Source organism: Petromyzon marinus, chromosome 65 (genome assembly GCF_048934315.1).
Source record: "Petromyzon marinus isolate PM22_M1 ecotype Great Lakes invasive population chromosome 65, UKy_Petmar_22M1.pri1.0, whole genome shotgun sequence".
Classification (NCBI taxonomy): Eukaryota; Metazoa; Chordata; class Hyperoartia; order Petromyzontiformes; family Petromyzontidae; genus Petromyzon; species Petromyzon marinus.
In genome coordinates this window covers 3,839,295-3,857,102 of record NC_133731.1, presented here as the reverse complement: position 1 = coordinate 3,857,102, position 17,808 = coordinate 3,839,295, and the positions used below count along the sequence as shown (strand labels likewise).

The window sequence follows — 17,808 nt, the reverse complement described above, 5'->3', positions numbered from 1 at the left end:
CCACTCCCCTCCATCACCCCCCCCCCACTCCCTCACCACCCCCCACTCCCTCACCACCCCCCACCCACTCCATCACCCCCCACTCCCTCACCCCCCCACTCCCCCCCCACTCCCTCACCCCCCCCCACTCCCTCACCACCCCCACTCCCTCATTCCCCATCACTCCCTCCATAACCCCTCCCCTCACTCCCTCCATCAACCCCCCATCACTCCCCCCCCGTCAACCCCGCCCCACACACCGCAGGTCAACAACAACAACAACAGCCGCCATTGGCCACTAAGTGGCGGTGACGTCACCACGGCGCCTGTGCCAGGCTAGGTGCAGGAGGAGGTCACGGGACAGACCCAGCAGGTGCCACAGGTCGACTGACTAAGATGACTGACCGATGCACCACCTGTGCCCCCCTCTGTGCCAGGCTAGGTGCAGGAGGAGGTCACGGGACAGACCCAGCAGGTGCCACAGGTCGACTGACTAAGATGACTGACCGATGCACCACCTGTGCCCCCCTCTGTGCCAGGCTAGGTGCAGGAGGAGGTCACGGGACAGACTCAGCAGGTGCCACAGGTCGACTGACTAAGATGACTGACCGATGCACCACCTGTGCCCCCCTCTGTGCCAGGCTAGGTGCAGGAGGAGGTCACGGGACAGACCCAGCAGGTGCCACAGGTCGACTGACTAAGATGACTGACCGATGCACCACCTGTGCCCCCCTCTGTGCCAGGCTAGGTGCAGGAGGAGGTCACGGGACAGACCCAGCAGGTGCCACAGGTCGACTGACTAAGATGACTGACCGATGCACCACCTGTGCCCCCCTCTGTGCCAGGCTAGGTGCAGGAGGAGGTCACGGGACAGACTCAGCAGGTGCCACGGGTCGACCTACTAAGATGACTGCCCGATGCACCAGCTGTGCCCCCCTCTGTGCCAGGCTAGGTGCAGGAGGTCACGGGACAGACTCAGCAGGTGCCACGGGTCGACATACTAAGATGACTGACCGATGCACCACCTGTGCCCCCCTCTGTGCCAGGCTAGGTGCAGGAGGAGGTCACGGGACAGACTCAGCAGGTGCCACGGGTCGACCTACTAAGATGACTGCCCGATGCACCAGCTGTGCCCCCCTCTGTGCGAGGCTAGGTGCAGGAGGTCAGGGGACAGACCCAGCAGGTGCCACGGGTCGACTGACTAAGATGACTGACCGATGCACCACCTGTGCCCCCACTGTGCCAGGCTAGGTGCAGGAGGAGGTCACGGGACAGACTCAGCAGGTGCCACGGGTCGACATACTAAGATGACTGACCGATGCACCACCTGTGCCCCCCTCTGTGCCAGGCTAGGTGCAGGAGGAGGTCACGGGACAGACTCAGCAGGTGCCACGAGTCGACTGACTAAGATGACTGACCGATGCACCACCTGTGCCCCCCTCTGTGCCAGGCTAGGTGCAGGAGGAGGTCACGGGACAGACTCAGCAGGTGCCATGAGTCGACTGACTAAGATGACTGACCGATGCACCACCTGTGCCCTCCACTGTGCCAGGCTAGGTGCAGGAGGAGGTCACGGGACAGACCCAGCAGGTGCCACGAGTCAATTAAGATGACTGACCGATGCACCACCTGTGCCCCCTATGGTGTCAGCTTGCTGTGCTTTGAGCCACCTGTCAACCCCAGCCCCAACTCCCACAATCAACACCGCCAAATCATCAGTTCACCAATATTGAGTACACAGACAATGATGCTGATGATGATTCGAGTGATGCTGATCCCAATTGGTGATGTTGTTGCTACTCATGTTGCTGCTGAAGCTGCTGCTGTTGATGATGTGGATGGTTACTGATGGTGGGTGATGTTGATGATGTGGATGGTTACTGATGGCGGGTGATGTTGATGATGTTATCGATGCTGTTTAATGATGATGATGAACCCTACTGATGCTGCCGTTGATGATGATGTCACTGATGGTGGTTGATGTTGATGATGTTGCTGATGATGATGATGACCGTGATATTGCATCGACGGAGACAATGTACGATGCGCTGGCGGCGGCGGTGGTGTTGTTTGAGGAGCGGTGGCGCTGCGGTTAGCACGCTGCTGCTGCTACAAGACCTGACGAAGCGAGTTCAATCCCCACTCACGCCCAACCAACACCATTGACGATTTATCTGAAACAGGTCCTCGTTGGCAGAACGTTGGTGCCGACGTTGTGCCGACGTTCGGCGAACGTTGAGCTGACGTTGACCGGACCGTCACAGGGGGAGGCAGTGTGGCGACTGTGTGCGTGCGTGTTCCCTCCGCTCCGTTTAAGGCCGAAGGAAGATTTTGTCCACAGCTCTGCGGCTGTCCGCCTGATGACGACGCTGCTTGCTGTTGTCGTTGTTGTGGTTGTTGTTGTGGTTGTTGTGGTTGTAATGGGTTTAACTCTCCAAACACACAGCCGTTGTGGTGCTGGACTCGTAACGAATTGGCCACGTGTTGTTTACGCGACACACAACCTCACCGATTGGCTGTGTCGGGTGGTGGCGGGTTTAACGACACAACATTTATATATTTACGCGATCTAACCGTCCCCCCCCCCCCTCTAAAAAAACCCCAACAACAACCTGTATTGTGGATGATACTGTTCACGAAAGCCTTGACATTTTTACTCCGATCTAACCCATCAACAACAACAACCCACAACAACCCCTCCTCTCCCCCTCTACTGCTTGTGGCCCACAGCGGCACCTTGCCCGTCACCGTTGGGCGCCTGCGTCGCCCCGGGCTGCCCGGGGGGCGCCGTGCCCACGCGCGCCCTGCGGGCAAGGCGCTTGCGGGCTGCCCCGTAGACGCCGCCCGCGACGGCGATGAGCACCGTGAGGGCGCCCAGGACGATGCCCGCGACGCAGCCCGACTCGCACGAGCCCAGCGGGAATGACGGGTCCCAGCCTGGGTACTCTGTGGTAGGGGGAGGTGATGCAGGGGGGAGGTGATGCAGGTGTGAGCCGACAGGGCACGTGGTGAGGCGTGATTATGGTGTGTGTGTGGTGTGTGGTGTGGTGTGTGGTGTGTGTGGTGTGTGTGTGCCGTGTGTGTGTGGTGTGTGTGTCGTGTGTGTGTGCCTTGTGTGTGTGTGCCATGTGTGTGTGCCGTGTGTGAGTGTGTGTGGTGTGTGTATGGTGTGTGTCTGTGTGGTGTGTGTATGGTGTGTGTCTGTGTGGTGTGTGTGGTGTGTGTAGTGTGTGTGGTGTGTGTGTGGTGTGTGTGTGGTGTGTGTGTCGTGTGTGTGGTGTGTGGTGTGTGCCGTGTGTGTGTGGTGTGTGTGGTGTGTGCCGTGTGTATGGTGTGTGTGTGGTGTGTGTGTGGTGTGTGTATGGTGTGTGTCCGTGTGTGGTGTGTGTGTGTGGTGTGTGTAGTGTGTGTGGTGTGTGTGTGTGGTGTGTGTGTCGTGTGTGTGGTGTGTGTGTGTGGTGTGTGCCGTGTGTGTGTGGTGTGTGTGTGGTGTGTGTGTGGTGTGTGGTGTGTGTGGTGTGTGTGTGGTGTGTGTGTGTGGTGTGTGTGTGTGGTGTGTGGTGTGTGTGTGGTGTGTGTGGTGTGTGTGGGGTGTGTGTGGTGTGTGTGTGTGGTGTGTGTGTGTGGTGTGTGTGTGGTGTGTGTGTAGTGTGTGTGGTGTGTGTGGGGTGTGTGTGTGTGGTGTGTGTGTCGTGTGTGTGGTGTGTGTGTGTGGTGTGTGCCGTGTGTGTGGTGTGTGTGTGTGCCGTGTGTGTGTGCTGTGTGCGTGTGCCGTGTGTGTGTATGGTGTGTGTGGTATGTGTGTGTGGTCTGTGTGTCGTGTGTGTGTGTGCCGTGTGTTTGGTGTGTGTGTGTAGTGTGTGTGGTGTATGCCGTGTTTATGGTGTGTGTGTGGTGTGTGTGGTGTGTGTGTCGTGTTTGTGTGCCGTATGTGTGTGTGCCATGTGTGTGTGCCGTGTGTGTGCCGTGTTTATGGTGTGTGTGTGTGGTGTGTGTGGTGTGTGCCGTGTGTATGGTGTGTGTGTGGTGTGTGTGGTGTGTGTGGTGTGTGTGTGGTGTGTATGGTGTGTGCCGTGTGTGTGTGTGGTATTGTAGTGTGTGTGGTGTGTGTGGTGTGTGTGTGTGGTGTGTCTGTGTGGTGTGTGTGGTGTTTGTAGTGTGTGTGGTGTGTGTGGTGTGTGTAGTGTGTGTGGTGTGTGCGGTGTGTGTGTGTGTCGTGTGTGTGGTGTGTGTGGTGTGTGTGGTGTGTATGGTGTGTGTGTGGTGTGTGTAGTGTGTGTTGTGTGTGTGTGTGTGGTGTGTGTATGGTGTGTATGCTGTGTGTGGTGTGTGCCGTGTGGTGTGTGTGTGTGTCGTGTGTGTGGTGTGTGTGGTGTGTGTGTATATGGTGTGTGTATGGTGTGTGTGATGTGTGTGTGGTGTGTGTGTGGTGTGTGTGTGTGTGGTGTGTATGGTGTGTGTGTATGGTGTGTGTGTATGGTGTGTGGTGTGTGTGTGGTGCGTGTGTCGTGTGTGTGTCATGTGTGTGTATGTGCCGTGTGTATGGTGTGTGTGTGGTGTGTGTGTGGTGTGTATGGTGTGTGTGTGGTGTGTGTGGGGTGTATGGTGTGTGTATGGTGTGTGTGTGGTGTGTGTGTGTGGTGTGTGTATGGTGTGTGTGGTGTGTGTGTGTATGGTGTGTGTGTATGGTGTGTGTGTGTGTATGGTGTGTGTGTATGGTGTGTGTGTGGTGTGTGTGGTGTGTGTATGGTGTGTGTGGTGTGTGTGTGCCGTGTGTGTGTGCATGGTGTGTGTGGTGTGTGTGTGTATGGTGTGTGTGTGGTGTGGGTATGGTGTGTGTGTGGTGTGTGTGTATGTGTATGGTGTGTGTGTGTGTATGGTGTGTGTGGTGTGTATGTGTGTGTGGTGTGTGTGTGTATGGTGTGTGTGTGGTGTGTATGGTGTGGTGTGTGTGGTGTGTGTGTGGTGTGTGGTGTGTGGTGTGTGTGGTGTGTATGTGTGTGTGGTGTGTGTGTGTATGGTGTGTGTGTGCGTGGTGTGTGTGTGGTGTGTATGGTGTGTGTGTGGTGTGTGTGTGGTGTGTGTGTGGTGTGTGTGTGTGGTGTGTATGGTGTGTGTGTCGTGTGTGTGTCATGTGTGTGTATGTGCCGTGTGTATGGTGTGTGTGTGCGTGGTGTGTGTGTGGTGTGTATGGTGTGCGTGTGGTGTGTGTGGTGTGTATGGTGTGTGTATGGTGTGTGTGTGTGGTGTGTGTGTGGTGTGTATGTGTGGTGTGTGTGTGGTGTGTGTATGGTGTGTGTGGTGTGTGTGTGTATGGTGTGTGTGTATGGTGTGTGTGTGTGTATGGTGTGTGTGTATGGTGTGTGTGTGGTGTGTGTGGTGTGTGTATGGTGTGTGTGGTGTGTGTGTGCCGTGTGTGTGTGCATGGTGTGTGTGGTGTGTGTGTGTATGGTGTGTGTGTGGTGTGTGTATGGTGTGTGTGTGGTGTGTGTGTATGTGTATGGTGTGTGTGTGTATGGTGTGTGTGGTGTGTATGTGTGTGTGGTGTGTGTGTATGGTGTGTGTGTGCGTGGTGTGTGTGTGGTGTGTATGGTGTGGTGTGTGTGGTGTGTGTGGTGTGTGGTGTGTGGTGTGTGTGTGGTGTGTATGTGTGTGTGGTGTGTGTATGGTGTGTGTGTGCGTGGTGTGTGTGGTGTGTATGGTGTGTGTGTGGTGTGTGTGTGTGTGTGTGTGGTGTGTGTGTGTGGTGTGTTGGTGTGTATGGTGTGTGTGGTGTGTATGTGTGTGTGGTGTGTGTATGGTGTGTGTGTGCGTGGTGTGTGTGTGGTGTGTATGGTGTGTGTATGGTGTGAGTATGGTGTGTGTGAGGTGTGTGTGGTGTGTGTGTATGTGTGTGTATGTGTGTATGTGTGTGTATGGTGTGTGTATGGGGTGTGTGTGGTGTGTGCCGTGTGTGTGTGTGTGTGTGGTGTGTGTGTGGTGTGTGTATGGTGTGTGTGTGGTGTGTGTGTATGTGTATGGTGTGTGTGTGTGTATGGTGTGTGTGGTGTGTATGTGTGTGTGGTGTGTGTGTGTATGGTGTGTGTGTGCGTGGTGTGTGTGTGGTGTGTATGGTGTGGTGTGTGTGGTGTGTGTGTGTGTGGTGTGTGGTGTGTGGTGTGTGTGTGGTGTGTGTGTGTGGTGTGTTGGTGTGTATGGTGTGTGTGGTGTGTATGTGTGTGTGGTGTGTGTATGGTGTGTGTGTGCGTGGTGTGTGTGTGGTGTGTATGGTGTGTGTATGGTGTGAGTATGGTGTGTGTGAGGTGTGTGTGGTGTGTGTGTATGTGTGTGTATGTGTGTATGTGTGTGTATGGTGTGTGTATGGGGTGTGTGTGGTGTGTGCCGTGTGTGTGTGTGTGTGTGTGGTGTGTGTGTGGTGTGTGTATGGTGTGTGTGTGGTGTGTGTGTATGTGTATGGTGTGTGTGTGTGTATGGTGTGTGTGGTGTGTATGTGTGTGTGGTGTGTGTGTGCATGGTGTGTGTGTGCGTGGTGTGTGTGTGGTGTGTATGGTGTGGTGTGTGTGGTGTGTGTGTGTGTGGTGTGTGGTGTGTGGTGTGTGTGTGGTGTGTATGTGTGTGTGGTGTGTGTGTGTATGGTGTGTGTGTGCGTGGTGTGTGTGGTGTGTATGGTGTGTGTGTGGTGTGTGTGTGGTGTGTGTGTGGTGTGTGTGTGGTGTGTTGGTGTGTATGGTGTGTGTGGTGTGTATGTGTGTGTGGTGTGTGTATGGTGTGTGTGTGCGTGGTGTGTGTGTGGTGTGTATGGTGTGTGTATGGTGTGAGTATGGTGTGTGTGAGGTGTGTGTGGTGTGTGTGTATGTGTGTGTATGTGTGTATGTGTGTGTATGGTGTGTGTATGGGGTGTGTGTGGTGTGTGCCGTGTGTGTGTGTGTGTGGTGTGTGTGTGGTGTGTGCCGTGTGTGGTGTGTGTGTGGTGTGTGCCGTGTGTGTGTGTGGTGAGGGTGCCGCCCGCCTTACCTCGGACCTCTTCCAGGCTTTGATTTCCTGCGCACAGAGCACAAACAACAACAATTAGACCAACAACAATTAGAACAACAATTAGAACTACAACAGTTAGAACAACAATTATAACAACAATTAGCCCAATAACAATTAGACACACAACAATTAGAACAACAATAATTAGAACAACAACAGTTAGAACAACAACAATTATAACAACAACAATTAGAACAACAGCTGCAACAATTAGAACACAACAATTAGAAGAACAGTTCCAACAACAACAATTTGAACAACAATTATACTAAAAACAACAACAATGTAGTAGTAGCTACTATGTAGTAGTAGCTACTACTACATGTGTAGTAGCTACATGTGTAGTAGGAGCTATATACATGTGTGTATGTATCTACTATACATGTGTGTATGTAGCTACTATACATGTGTAGTAGTAGCTATTACATATGTAGTAGCTGCTACTACACATGTAACAGCTACACATGTAGTAGCTACTACTACATGTGTAGTAGTAGCTAGTAGTAGCCACTACTACATATGTAGTAGCTACTACTACACGTGTAGTAGCTATGGGCCCCGCACTTTCAAGGGCCCCGCGCTAAACGCTTTCAAGCTATCGATTCCGGTTCAGTGATTCTGCACTTGCTCTATTACTATAGTACTACACCGCCTTCAACTTTTCTGAACGACCGGGTGAATAAGGCTAGCGATTTGTCGTATTATCTGGGCTGTGTAGCAAATGGAAAAATACAATTACTTTATTACACAAGGTAAAAATTCGTGTGTGTATTTATTACTTAGAGCCCCTTTATAACATCACACGGCACCTTCATCCAGCACTGGGCTTGGGTCGGTTGTGGGGGGTGGAGGGAGTCACAACACAGGCGGTTGTGGGTGGTGGAGGGATTCACGACACAGGCGAGTGTGGGTGGTGGAGGGATTCACGACACAGGCGAGTGTGGGTGGTGGAGGGATTCACGACACAGGCGAGTGTGGGTGGTGGAGGGATTCACGACACAGGCGAGTGTGGGTGGTGGAGGGATTCACGACACAGGCGAGTGTGGGTGGTGGAGGCACTCACGACACGGGCGAGTGTGGGTGGTGGAGGGACTCACGACACAGGCGGTTGTTGCATCGATCTTGGCAGACGGCACAGGACGGTCCAGGTGAGTAAGGCTGCCGGGGGAAGTTCCCGCTGAGCCGGGGGGGGGTGGGGGAGGGGAGAGCAGGGGGGAGGTAGGGAGTGTCGAGGGTCACCATCATCATCATCACCACCATACAGTGAGGGAAAAAAGTATTTGACCTCCTGCTGATTTTGTACGTTTGCCCACTGACAAAGAAATTACTACATAGTAGCTACTACTACATGTGTAGCAGTTACATGTATAGTAAGAAATGATCAGTCTATAATTTTAATGGTAGTTTTATTTGAACAGTGAGAGACAGAATAATAACAACAAAATCCAGAAAAACGCATGTCAAAAATGTTATAAATTGATTTGCATTTTAATTAGGGAAATAAGTCTTTGACCCCCTCTGCAAAAGATGACTTAGTACTTGGTGGCAAAACCCTTGTTGGCAATCACAGAGGTCAGACGTTTCTTGTAGTTGGCCACCAGGTTTGCACACATTTCAGGAGGGATTTTGTCCCACTCCTCGTTGCACTACACTACTATACACTACACTACCATACACTACACACTACTATACACTACTATACTGCACCACCACCACCATAGCCGGCGCATTTCGTCATTTGGTGGTGGTGGCGGTGGTGATGGTAGTGGCGGCGGTGGTGGGGTGGTGGTGGTGGTGATGCTGGCGGTTGTGACGGTGATGGTAATGATGATAGTGGATGTAGTGGCGATGGTGGCTGTGATGGTGGTGGTGGTAGCGGTTGATGTTAGTGATTGTAGTGGTGGTGAGCGGTAGTGCAGTGTGTGGTGGGTAGCGCTACGCTGCACTAACGAACCCGGAGACCCGAGTTCTATTCCCGCTCACGGCCAACACCGGTGACGATTATCCGAACCGGTCCGGGGCCTCCCCTAGGGCGACTCAGCCTCAAATTGAGTACCTGGTGCGGTGCGTAGTAAACATCGCCACTGGGGGAGTAGCGGCTAACAGCACTTGCCCCAACAGTCCGTTAAGGCTACACGGGGGATCTTTGCCTTTGCTGTCTTGTATTGGTATGGGGCCGTCCATATATGACGTCACCCTCGTCACACGGCGTCACAAAAAGTCAGACCCCCCCCCCTCCTCAAATATGACGTCACAAAGCTCTGCTCCCCCCCCCAAAAAATATAAACCATGCTTCAAATCGCTTTAAACTACTGTCATTTTAGTGCGTATTTAATATGGCGCTGCACTCTGATGTTGTAGGTGGAAAACATTTATCAAAAAGCCTATTTAATTAATTAGAACGTGTTTGTCTATATTTATTTAAAGTTGCGCATTTCGACGTGACGTCACATTTCTCACCCTCCCCCCCACCTCCCCCCCCTCTTGTCACACATCGTCACAAATGTCTGAACCCCCCGCCCGCCCCTAGGTGCGTGACGTCATTTATGGACGGCCCCTAAGTGCGTAGGTTAGCGTAAGCGTGCGTAGGCGTTCGTTGGCGTTCGTAGGCGTGTGTAGGTTTGTGTAAGTGTGCGTAAGTGTGCATAGGTGTGCGTAGGTAGGTGGTGCCACCGACACATGGCGCCCGCCCGTCCGCCCGCCTACCTGGGTCCGTAGTTACACACGAAGATGGTGGTGTCGGGGCGGTCCATCCAGGGGAAGTCCTTCATGCCGCTGGGACAGACGTGGACGGCGCAGCCGACCTTGTAGCTGTCATCCCACACCACCTGCACCAACACCAACACCGTCATCACCACCACCACTACCACCACCATCACTGTCATCACCACTACCACCACCACTACCACCACCATAACTATCATCACCACACCACCTGCACCAACACCAACACCATCATCACTGTCATCACCACCACCACTACCACCACCACTACCACCAACACAATCATTACTGTACTCACCACTACCACCACCACCACCTGCACGATCACCACCACCACCTGCACGATCACCACCACCACTACCACCACCACCACCAACACCATTATCACTGTACTCACCACCACCACTACCACTAACACCAACACCATCATCACTGTCATCACCACCACCACTAACACCAACACCATCATCACTGTCATCACCACCATCACCACCAACACCATCATCACTGTACTCACCACCACCACTACCACCACCACCACTACCACCACCACCACCTGCACCAACACCATCATCACTGTCATCACCACTACCACCAACACCATCATCACTGTACTCACCACCACCACTACTACCACCACCAACACCATCATCACTGTCATCACCACCACCACTACCACCAGCACTATCACCACCACTACCACCATTACTATCATCACCACAACACCTGCACCAACACCAACAGCATTATCACTGTCCTCACCACCACCACTACCACCATCACCACCACGACCACCATTACTATCATCACCACACCACCTGCACCAACACCGCCATCATCATTACTGTCCTCACCACCACCACTACCACCACTACCACCACCACCACCATTACTATCATCCCACACCACCTCCACCAGCACCACCATCATCATCACTGTCATCACCACCACCACCACCTCAACTACCACAACCACCGCCACCATCATTACTATCATCCCACACCACCTGCACCACCACCGCCACCATCATTATTACTGTCCTCACCACTACCACCACTACCACTACCAAGACCACCACCAACTCCACTACCACGACCACCATTACTTACATCACCACCACCTGCACCACCACCGCCACCATCACCACCATCATTATTGTCCTCACCACTACCACCACCACTACAACCACGACCACCACCATTACTAGCATCACCACTACCACCTGCACCACCACCACCACCATCACCACTACCCCCTGCCAGTGACGATTATCTGAACCGGTCCTGGGCCTCCCCTAGGTCGACTCAACCTCAAATGAGCACCTGGTGCGGTGTTTTAACATCGCCACCTGGGAGACAAAGGCGGCCGGGCGTGGTGCTGGCCACCCACCACCTCGTGTGTCGTTCCGGCCGGCCTTCATAGGTGCTCGCTAACAGCACTTACCCCTACAGTCTGTTAAAGGCTACCTGGGGGATCTTTGTCTTTTTTGTGTGCGTGTGCGTCACTGAGTGTGACACTCCTCTCCGAACCCGGCGACCCGAGTTCGATTCCCGCTCACGGCCAACACCGGCGACATTCATCTGATCCGGTGCCAGGGCCTCCCCTAGGTCGACTCAGCCTCAAACCGAGCGCCCTGCGCGGTGTGCCTTGAACGTCGTCACTCGGATTACAAAGGCGGCCGGACGTAGTGCTGGCCACCCACCCACCCCCTCGTGTGCAGTGACGAACTTCACAGATGCTGCTCGCTAACAGCCCTAGCCCCGATGCAATGCTAAAGGTTAAACGGTGGGGGGGGGGGGGGGTAGCGGAGGGGCGGGGCGAGGGGGATCTTTAATCTGTATGCACAGATGTCTGTACGTTAAGGATTAAGGTGTGTGAGAGTCTGGGTGTGTTGCGGTGAGACCTCGACATCAGCCCCTCAAAAGCTAAGCACCTGCCTGGGTATTTTGTACCATCGGGCACTCCACCCCCACAACTCCCAATCGGTGATGGGGCAGTTGTGGAGAGAGTGGAGAGTTTCCCATACCTGGGCCCAGTGTGCTCATGACCGGCGCCGGTTTGACAGCAGAGGTCTCGCTCCGAATCAGTCGAGCGGCATTTATTTTTTCATCGGCTGCGTAACGCCGCGTGGAAGCTACCTGGTCTGTCGCTCCGCACGAAGCTTCAGGTCTTCTCGGCCACGGTCATTCCCTCCCTTCTCTACGCTTGCGAAACGTGGACCCCCCTAATGGAACATCTTCGCCAGTTAGAAACATTCAGGCTGGCCTGCCTACGATCCATCCTGGGTCTAACCAGGCTGGATTGTGTGAGGACCTCACAAATCCTTGAAAGATCTGGACACAGTCCCATCGGTCAGCTCCTCCGGCAGGCAAGGCTGCGTTGGCTGGGCCATGTAGCCCGCATGCCCAGCCACCGCATGCCCAAACAGCTTTTGTTCGGCCGGATCGAGGGGGCTAAACGGGCGCGGCACGGGCTAGAGAAGAGATGGAGTGATGTGGTACAGGAGGACGCGGAGTTGAGTGGACTTGCCGATGACCGATACCAGATTGGCCTCTGTAGAGGAGGCTGCTGAAGGACGTTGCTGCTGCTGGGCAGTTGGAGGCAGTCACCAAACAGCAATAACGGAGGGTGGAGGAGCGACGCTCACAACAACGAGCGGAATGCCGGGTGGATAAAACACAACGGGTTGCCACAGGCGGGGGGCACAGGTGGTGCATCGGCCCGGTCATCTCAGTCTATAGTAGACCCGTGACCCCCTGCCAGCGGCGAACCTTGGACACTCAAAGTGCACCTAGCCTGGCACAGGCGCCGTGTGTTGACGTCACCGTCATTGGTATTGGTGTTTGAGGTCTGCCAGCTCCAACTGAGAAGGGAGTTTGAGACGCTGCTGCTGCTGCTAAACATGCAGCATGAAACACCGTCGAGAAACGGGGATTGCCTGGATATTTTCGTGTCATCGAATGCTCCTCACCCCCCTCCTCCTCCTCCTCCTCTCTCCCCTCCACTCCTGCAGGGATCGAGTGATGGGGCAGTCTTGGAGAGTGCGGGACACGTGAGTGTGCCCTCCGGGACAACTCTGCTCATTTGACCAACTGCGGTTCGGGAAGCAGAGGTGTCACTCCGAATCCGCCAGAGTTGCCCTGGAACTCCTCACCATCCTGACTTTCCTCACCATCCTGGCCATCCTCACCATCCTGGCTCTCCTCACCATCCTGGAACTCCTCACCATCCTGGCCGTCCTCACCATCCTGGCTCTCCTCACCATCCTGGCTCTCCTCACCATCCTGGCCCTCCTCACCATCCTGGCTCTCTTCACCATCCTGGCCCTCCTCACCATCCTGGCTCTCCTCACCATCCTGACTCTCCTCACCATCCTGGCCCTCCTCACCATCCTGGAACTCCTCACCATCCTGGCTCTCCTCACCATCCTGGCCCTCCTCACCATCCTGGCTCTCCTCACCATCCTGACCCTCCTCACCATCCTGGAACTCCTCACCATCTTGGCTCTCCTCACCATCCTGGAACTCCTCACCATCCTGGCTCTCCTCACCATCCTGGCTCTCCTCACCATCCTGGCTCTCCTCACCATCCTGGCCCTCCTCACCATCCTGGAACTCCTCACCATCTTGGAACTCCTCACCATCCTGGCTCTCCTCACCATCCTGACCCTCCTCACCATCCTGGAACTCCTCACCATCCTGGCCTTCCTCACCATCCTGGAACTCCTCACCATCCTGGCCTTCCTCACCATCCTGGCCCTCCTCACCATCCTGACCCTCCTCACCATCCTGGCTCTCCTCACCATCCTGACTCTCTTCACCATCCTGGAACTCCTCACCATCCTGGTTCTCCTCACCATCCTGACTCTCTTCACCATCCTAGAACTCCTCACCATCCTGACTCTCCTCACCATCCTGGCTCTCCTCACCATCCTGGCTCACCATCCTGGCTCTCCTCACCATCCTGGCTCTCCTCACCATCCTGGCCCTCCTCACCATCCTAGAACTCCTCACCATCCTGGCCCTCCTCACCATCCTGGAACTCCTCACCATCCTAGAACGCCTCACCATCCTGGCCCTCCTCACCATCCTGGAACTCCTCACCATCCTGGCCCTCCTCACCATCCTGACTCTTCTCACCATTCTGGCTCTCCTCACCATCCTGGAACTCCTCACCATCCTGGCCCTCCTCACCATCCTGGCCCTCCTCACCATCCTGGCCCTCCTCACCATCCTGGCCCTCCTCACCATCCTGGCTCACCATCCTGGCCCTCCTCACCATCCTGGCCCTCCTCACCATCCTGGCCCTCCTCACCATCCTGGCTCTCCTCACCATCCTGGCCCTCCTCACCATCCTGGCTCTCCTCACCATCCTGGCTCTCCTCACCATCCTGGAACTCCTCACCATCCTGGCTCTCCTCACCATCCTGGCCCTCCTCACCATCCTGGCCCTCCTCACCATCCTGGAACTCCTCACCATCCTGGCTCTCCTCACCATCCTGGCCCTCCTCACCATCCTGACTCTCCTCACCATCCTGGAACTCCTCACCATCCTGACTCTCCTCACCATCCTGGAACTCCTCACCATCCTGGCTCTCCTCACCATCCTGGCTCTCCTCACCATCCTAGAACTCCTCACCATCCTGGAACTCCTCACCATCCTGGCTCTCCTCACCATCCAGGCTCTCCTCACCATCCTGGCCCTCCTCACCATCCTGGAACTCCTCACCATCCTGGCCCTCCTCACCATCCTGGAACTCCTCACCATCCTGGCCCTCCTCACCATCCTAGAACTCCTCACCATCCTGGAACTCCTCACCATCCTGGCTCTCCTCACCATCCTGGCTCTCCTCACCAACCTGTCCCTCCTCACCATCCTGGCTCTCCTCACCATCCTGGCCCTCCTCACCATCCTGGAACTCCTCACCATCCTGGCTCTCCTCACCATCCTGACCCTCCTCACCATCCTGGCCCTCCTCACCATCCTGGCCCTCCTCACCATCCTGGCTCTCCTCACCATCCTGGCTCTCCTCACCATCCTGGCTCTCCTCACCATCCTGGCTCACCATCCTGGCTCTCCTCACCATCCTGGCTCACCATCCTGGCTCACCATCCTGGCCCTCCTCACCATCCTGGCCCTCCTCACCATCCTGGCCCTCCTCACCATCCTGGCCCTCCTCACCATCCTGGCCCTCCTCACCATCCTGGCCCTCCTCACCATCCAGGCTCTCCTCACCATCCTGACCCTCCTCACCATCCTGGCCCTCCTCACCATCCAGGCTCTCCTCACCATCCTGACCCTCCTCACCATCCTGACCCTCCTCACCATCCTGACCCTCCTCACCATCCTGGCCCTCCTCACCATCCTGGCTCTCCTCACCATCCTGGCCCTCCTCACCATCCTGGCTCTCCTCACCATCCTGGCCCTCCTCACCATCCAGGCTCTCCTCACCATCCTGACCCTCCTCACCATCCTGGCCCTCCTCACCATCCAGGCTCTCCTCACCATCCTGACCCTCCTCACCATCCTGACCCTCCTCACCATCCTGACCCTCCTCACCATCCTGGCCCTCCTCACCATCCAGGCTCTCCTCACCATCCTGGCTCTCCTCACCATCCTGGCCCTCCTCACCATCCTGGCTCTCCTCACCATCCTGGCCCTCCTCACCATCCTGGCCCTCCTCACCATCCTGACTCTCCTCACCATCCTGGCTCACCATCCTGGCCCTCCTCACCATCCTGGCCCTCCTCACCATCCTGGCCCTCCTCACCATCCTGGCTCACCATCCTGGCCCTCCTCACCATCCTGTCCCTCCTCACCATCCTGTCCCTCCTCACCATCCTGGAACTCCTCACCATCCTGGCCCTCCTCACCATCCTGGCCCTCCTCACCATCCTGGCTCACCATCCTGGCCTTCCTCACCATCCTGTCCCTCCTCACCATCCTGGCCCTCCTCACCATCCTGGCCCTCCTCACCATCCTGGCTCTCCTCACCATCCTGGCTCACCATCCTGGCCCTCCTCACCATCCTGGCCCTCCTCACCATCCTGGCCCTCCTCACCATCCTGGCTCACCATCCTGGCCTTCCTCACCATCCTGTCCCTCCTCACCATCCTGGCCTTCCTCACCATCCTGTCCCTCCTCACCATCCTGGCCCTCCTCACCATCCTGGCTCTCCTCACCATCCTGTCCCTCCTCACCATCCTGGAACTCCTCACCATCCTGGCCCTACTCACCATCCTGGCCCTCCTCACCATCCTGGCCCTCCTCACCATCCTGGCTCACCATCCTGGCCTTCCTCACCATCCTGTCCCTCCTCACCATCCTGGCCCTCCTCACCATCCTGGCCCTCCTCACCATCCTGGCTCTCCTCACCATCCTGGCTCACCATCCTGGCTCTCCTCACCATCCTGTCCCTCCTCACCATCCTGGAACTCCTCACCATCCTGGCTCTCCTCACCATCCTGGCCCTCCTCACCATCCTGGCTCACCATCCTGGCCTTCCTCACCATCCTGTCCCTCCTCACCATCCTGGCCCTCCTCACCATCCTGGCCCTCCTCACCATCCTGGCTCTCCTCACCATCCTGGCCTTCCTCACCATCCTGTCCCTCCTCACCATCCTGGCCCTCCTCACCATCCTGGCCCTCCTCACCATCCTGGCTCTCCTCACCATCCTGGCCTTCCTCACCATCCTGTCCCTCCTCACCATCCTGGCCCTCCTCACCATCCTGGCCCTCCTCACCATCCTGGCTCACCATCCTGTCCCTCCTCACCATCCTGGCCCTCCTCACCATCCTGGCCCTCCTCACCATCCTGGCTCACCATCCTGTCCCTCCTCACCATCCTGGCCCTCCTCACCATCCTGTCCCTCCTCACCATCCTGGCCCTCCTCACCATCCTGGCCCTCCTCACCATCCTGGCCCTCCTCACCATCCTGGCCCTCCTCACCATCCTGTCCCTCCTCACCATCCTGGCCCTCCTCACCATCCTGGCCCTCCTCACCATCCTGGCTCACCATCCTGGCCCTCCTCACCATCCTGGCTCTCCTCACCATCCTGGCCCTCCTCACCATCCTGGCTCACCATCCTGGCCCTCCTCACCATCCTGGCTCACCATCCTGACCCTCCTCACCATCCTGGAACTCCTCACCATCCTGGCCTTCCTCACCATCCTGTCCCTCCTCACCATCCTGGCCCTCCTCACCATCCTGGCCCTCCTCACCATCCTGGCTCACCATCCTGGCCCTCCTCACCATCCTGGCTCTCCTCACCATCCTGGCCCTCCTCACCATCCTGGCTCACCATCCTGGCCCTCCTCACCATCCTGGCTCACCATCCTGACCCTCCTCACCATCCTGGAACTCCTCACCATCCTGGCCTTCCTCACCATCCTGTCCCTCCTCACCATCCTGGCCCTCCTCACCATCCTGGCTCTCCTCACCATCGTCCTAGAGCCGCCCTGGTTCTCCGTTACCCCGTTGGTCAGTTGCGTGACCCCGCCGTGCGGAAGATTCCCTGGCCCCGTTGCTCCACACAACGCTCCGGGTCTTTTCGGCCGCTGACAGCACTTGCCCCAACCGTCTGTTGAGGCTATGCGGGGGATCTGTGTCTTTGTGTGCGCGTGTTTGAATGCATGGGGGCGGACTCGCCAAGCAAATTGAATCCGTCGATGACCCCGAACTGATGTCCCAACTCCGCGCACACACTGACGCACACACTACACACACACACACTGACACACACACACTGACGCACACACGACACACACACACACACACTGACGCACACACACACACACACTGACGCACAGACTACACACACACACTGACGCACACACGACACACACACACTGACGCACACACGACACACACACGACACACACACACTGACGCACACACACACACACTGACGCACACACTACACACACACACTGACGCACACACGACACACACACACACTGACGCACACACTACACACACACACACACTGACGCACACACACACACACTGACGCACACACGACACACACACACACACTGACGCACACACTACACACACACACACACTGACA

At 56.1% G+C, this 17,808-nt stretch overlaps 1 protein-coding gene across 3 annotated transcripts in view; it reads right to left on the bottom strand.

Annotated features, from left to right (window-relative positions):
• Positions 1-230: 230 nt before the first annotated feature.
• GLIPR1 (GLI pathogenesis related 1) overlaps positions 231-17,808 on the bottom strand; it is a 43,020-nt gene continuing 25,442 nt past the window's right edge. For 2 of the 3 annotated variants that reach the window (XM_032978179.2, XM_076054260.1), the window contains exons 4-7: positions 9,721-9,842; positions 8,112-8,191; positions 6,994-7,020; positions 231-2,925 (exon numbers count right to left, since the gene is read on the bottom strand). In XM_032978179.2, the coding sequence (XP_032834070.2) occupies positions 2,690-2,925; positions 6,994-7,020; positions 8,112-8,191; positions 9,721-9,842 (465 nt within the window). In that variant the 3' untranslated portion in view covers positions 231-2,689. The remainder of the gene's footprint in view (positions 2,926-6,993; positions 7,021-8,111; positions 8,192-9,720; positions 9,843-17,808) is intronic. The other variant, XR_012930310.1, reaches the window with a different exon arrangement.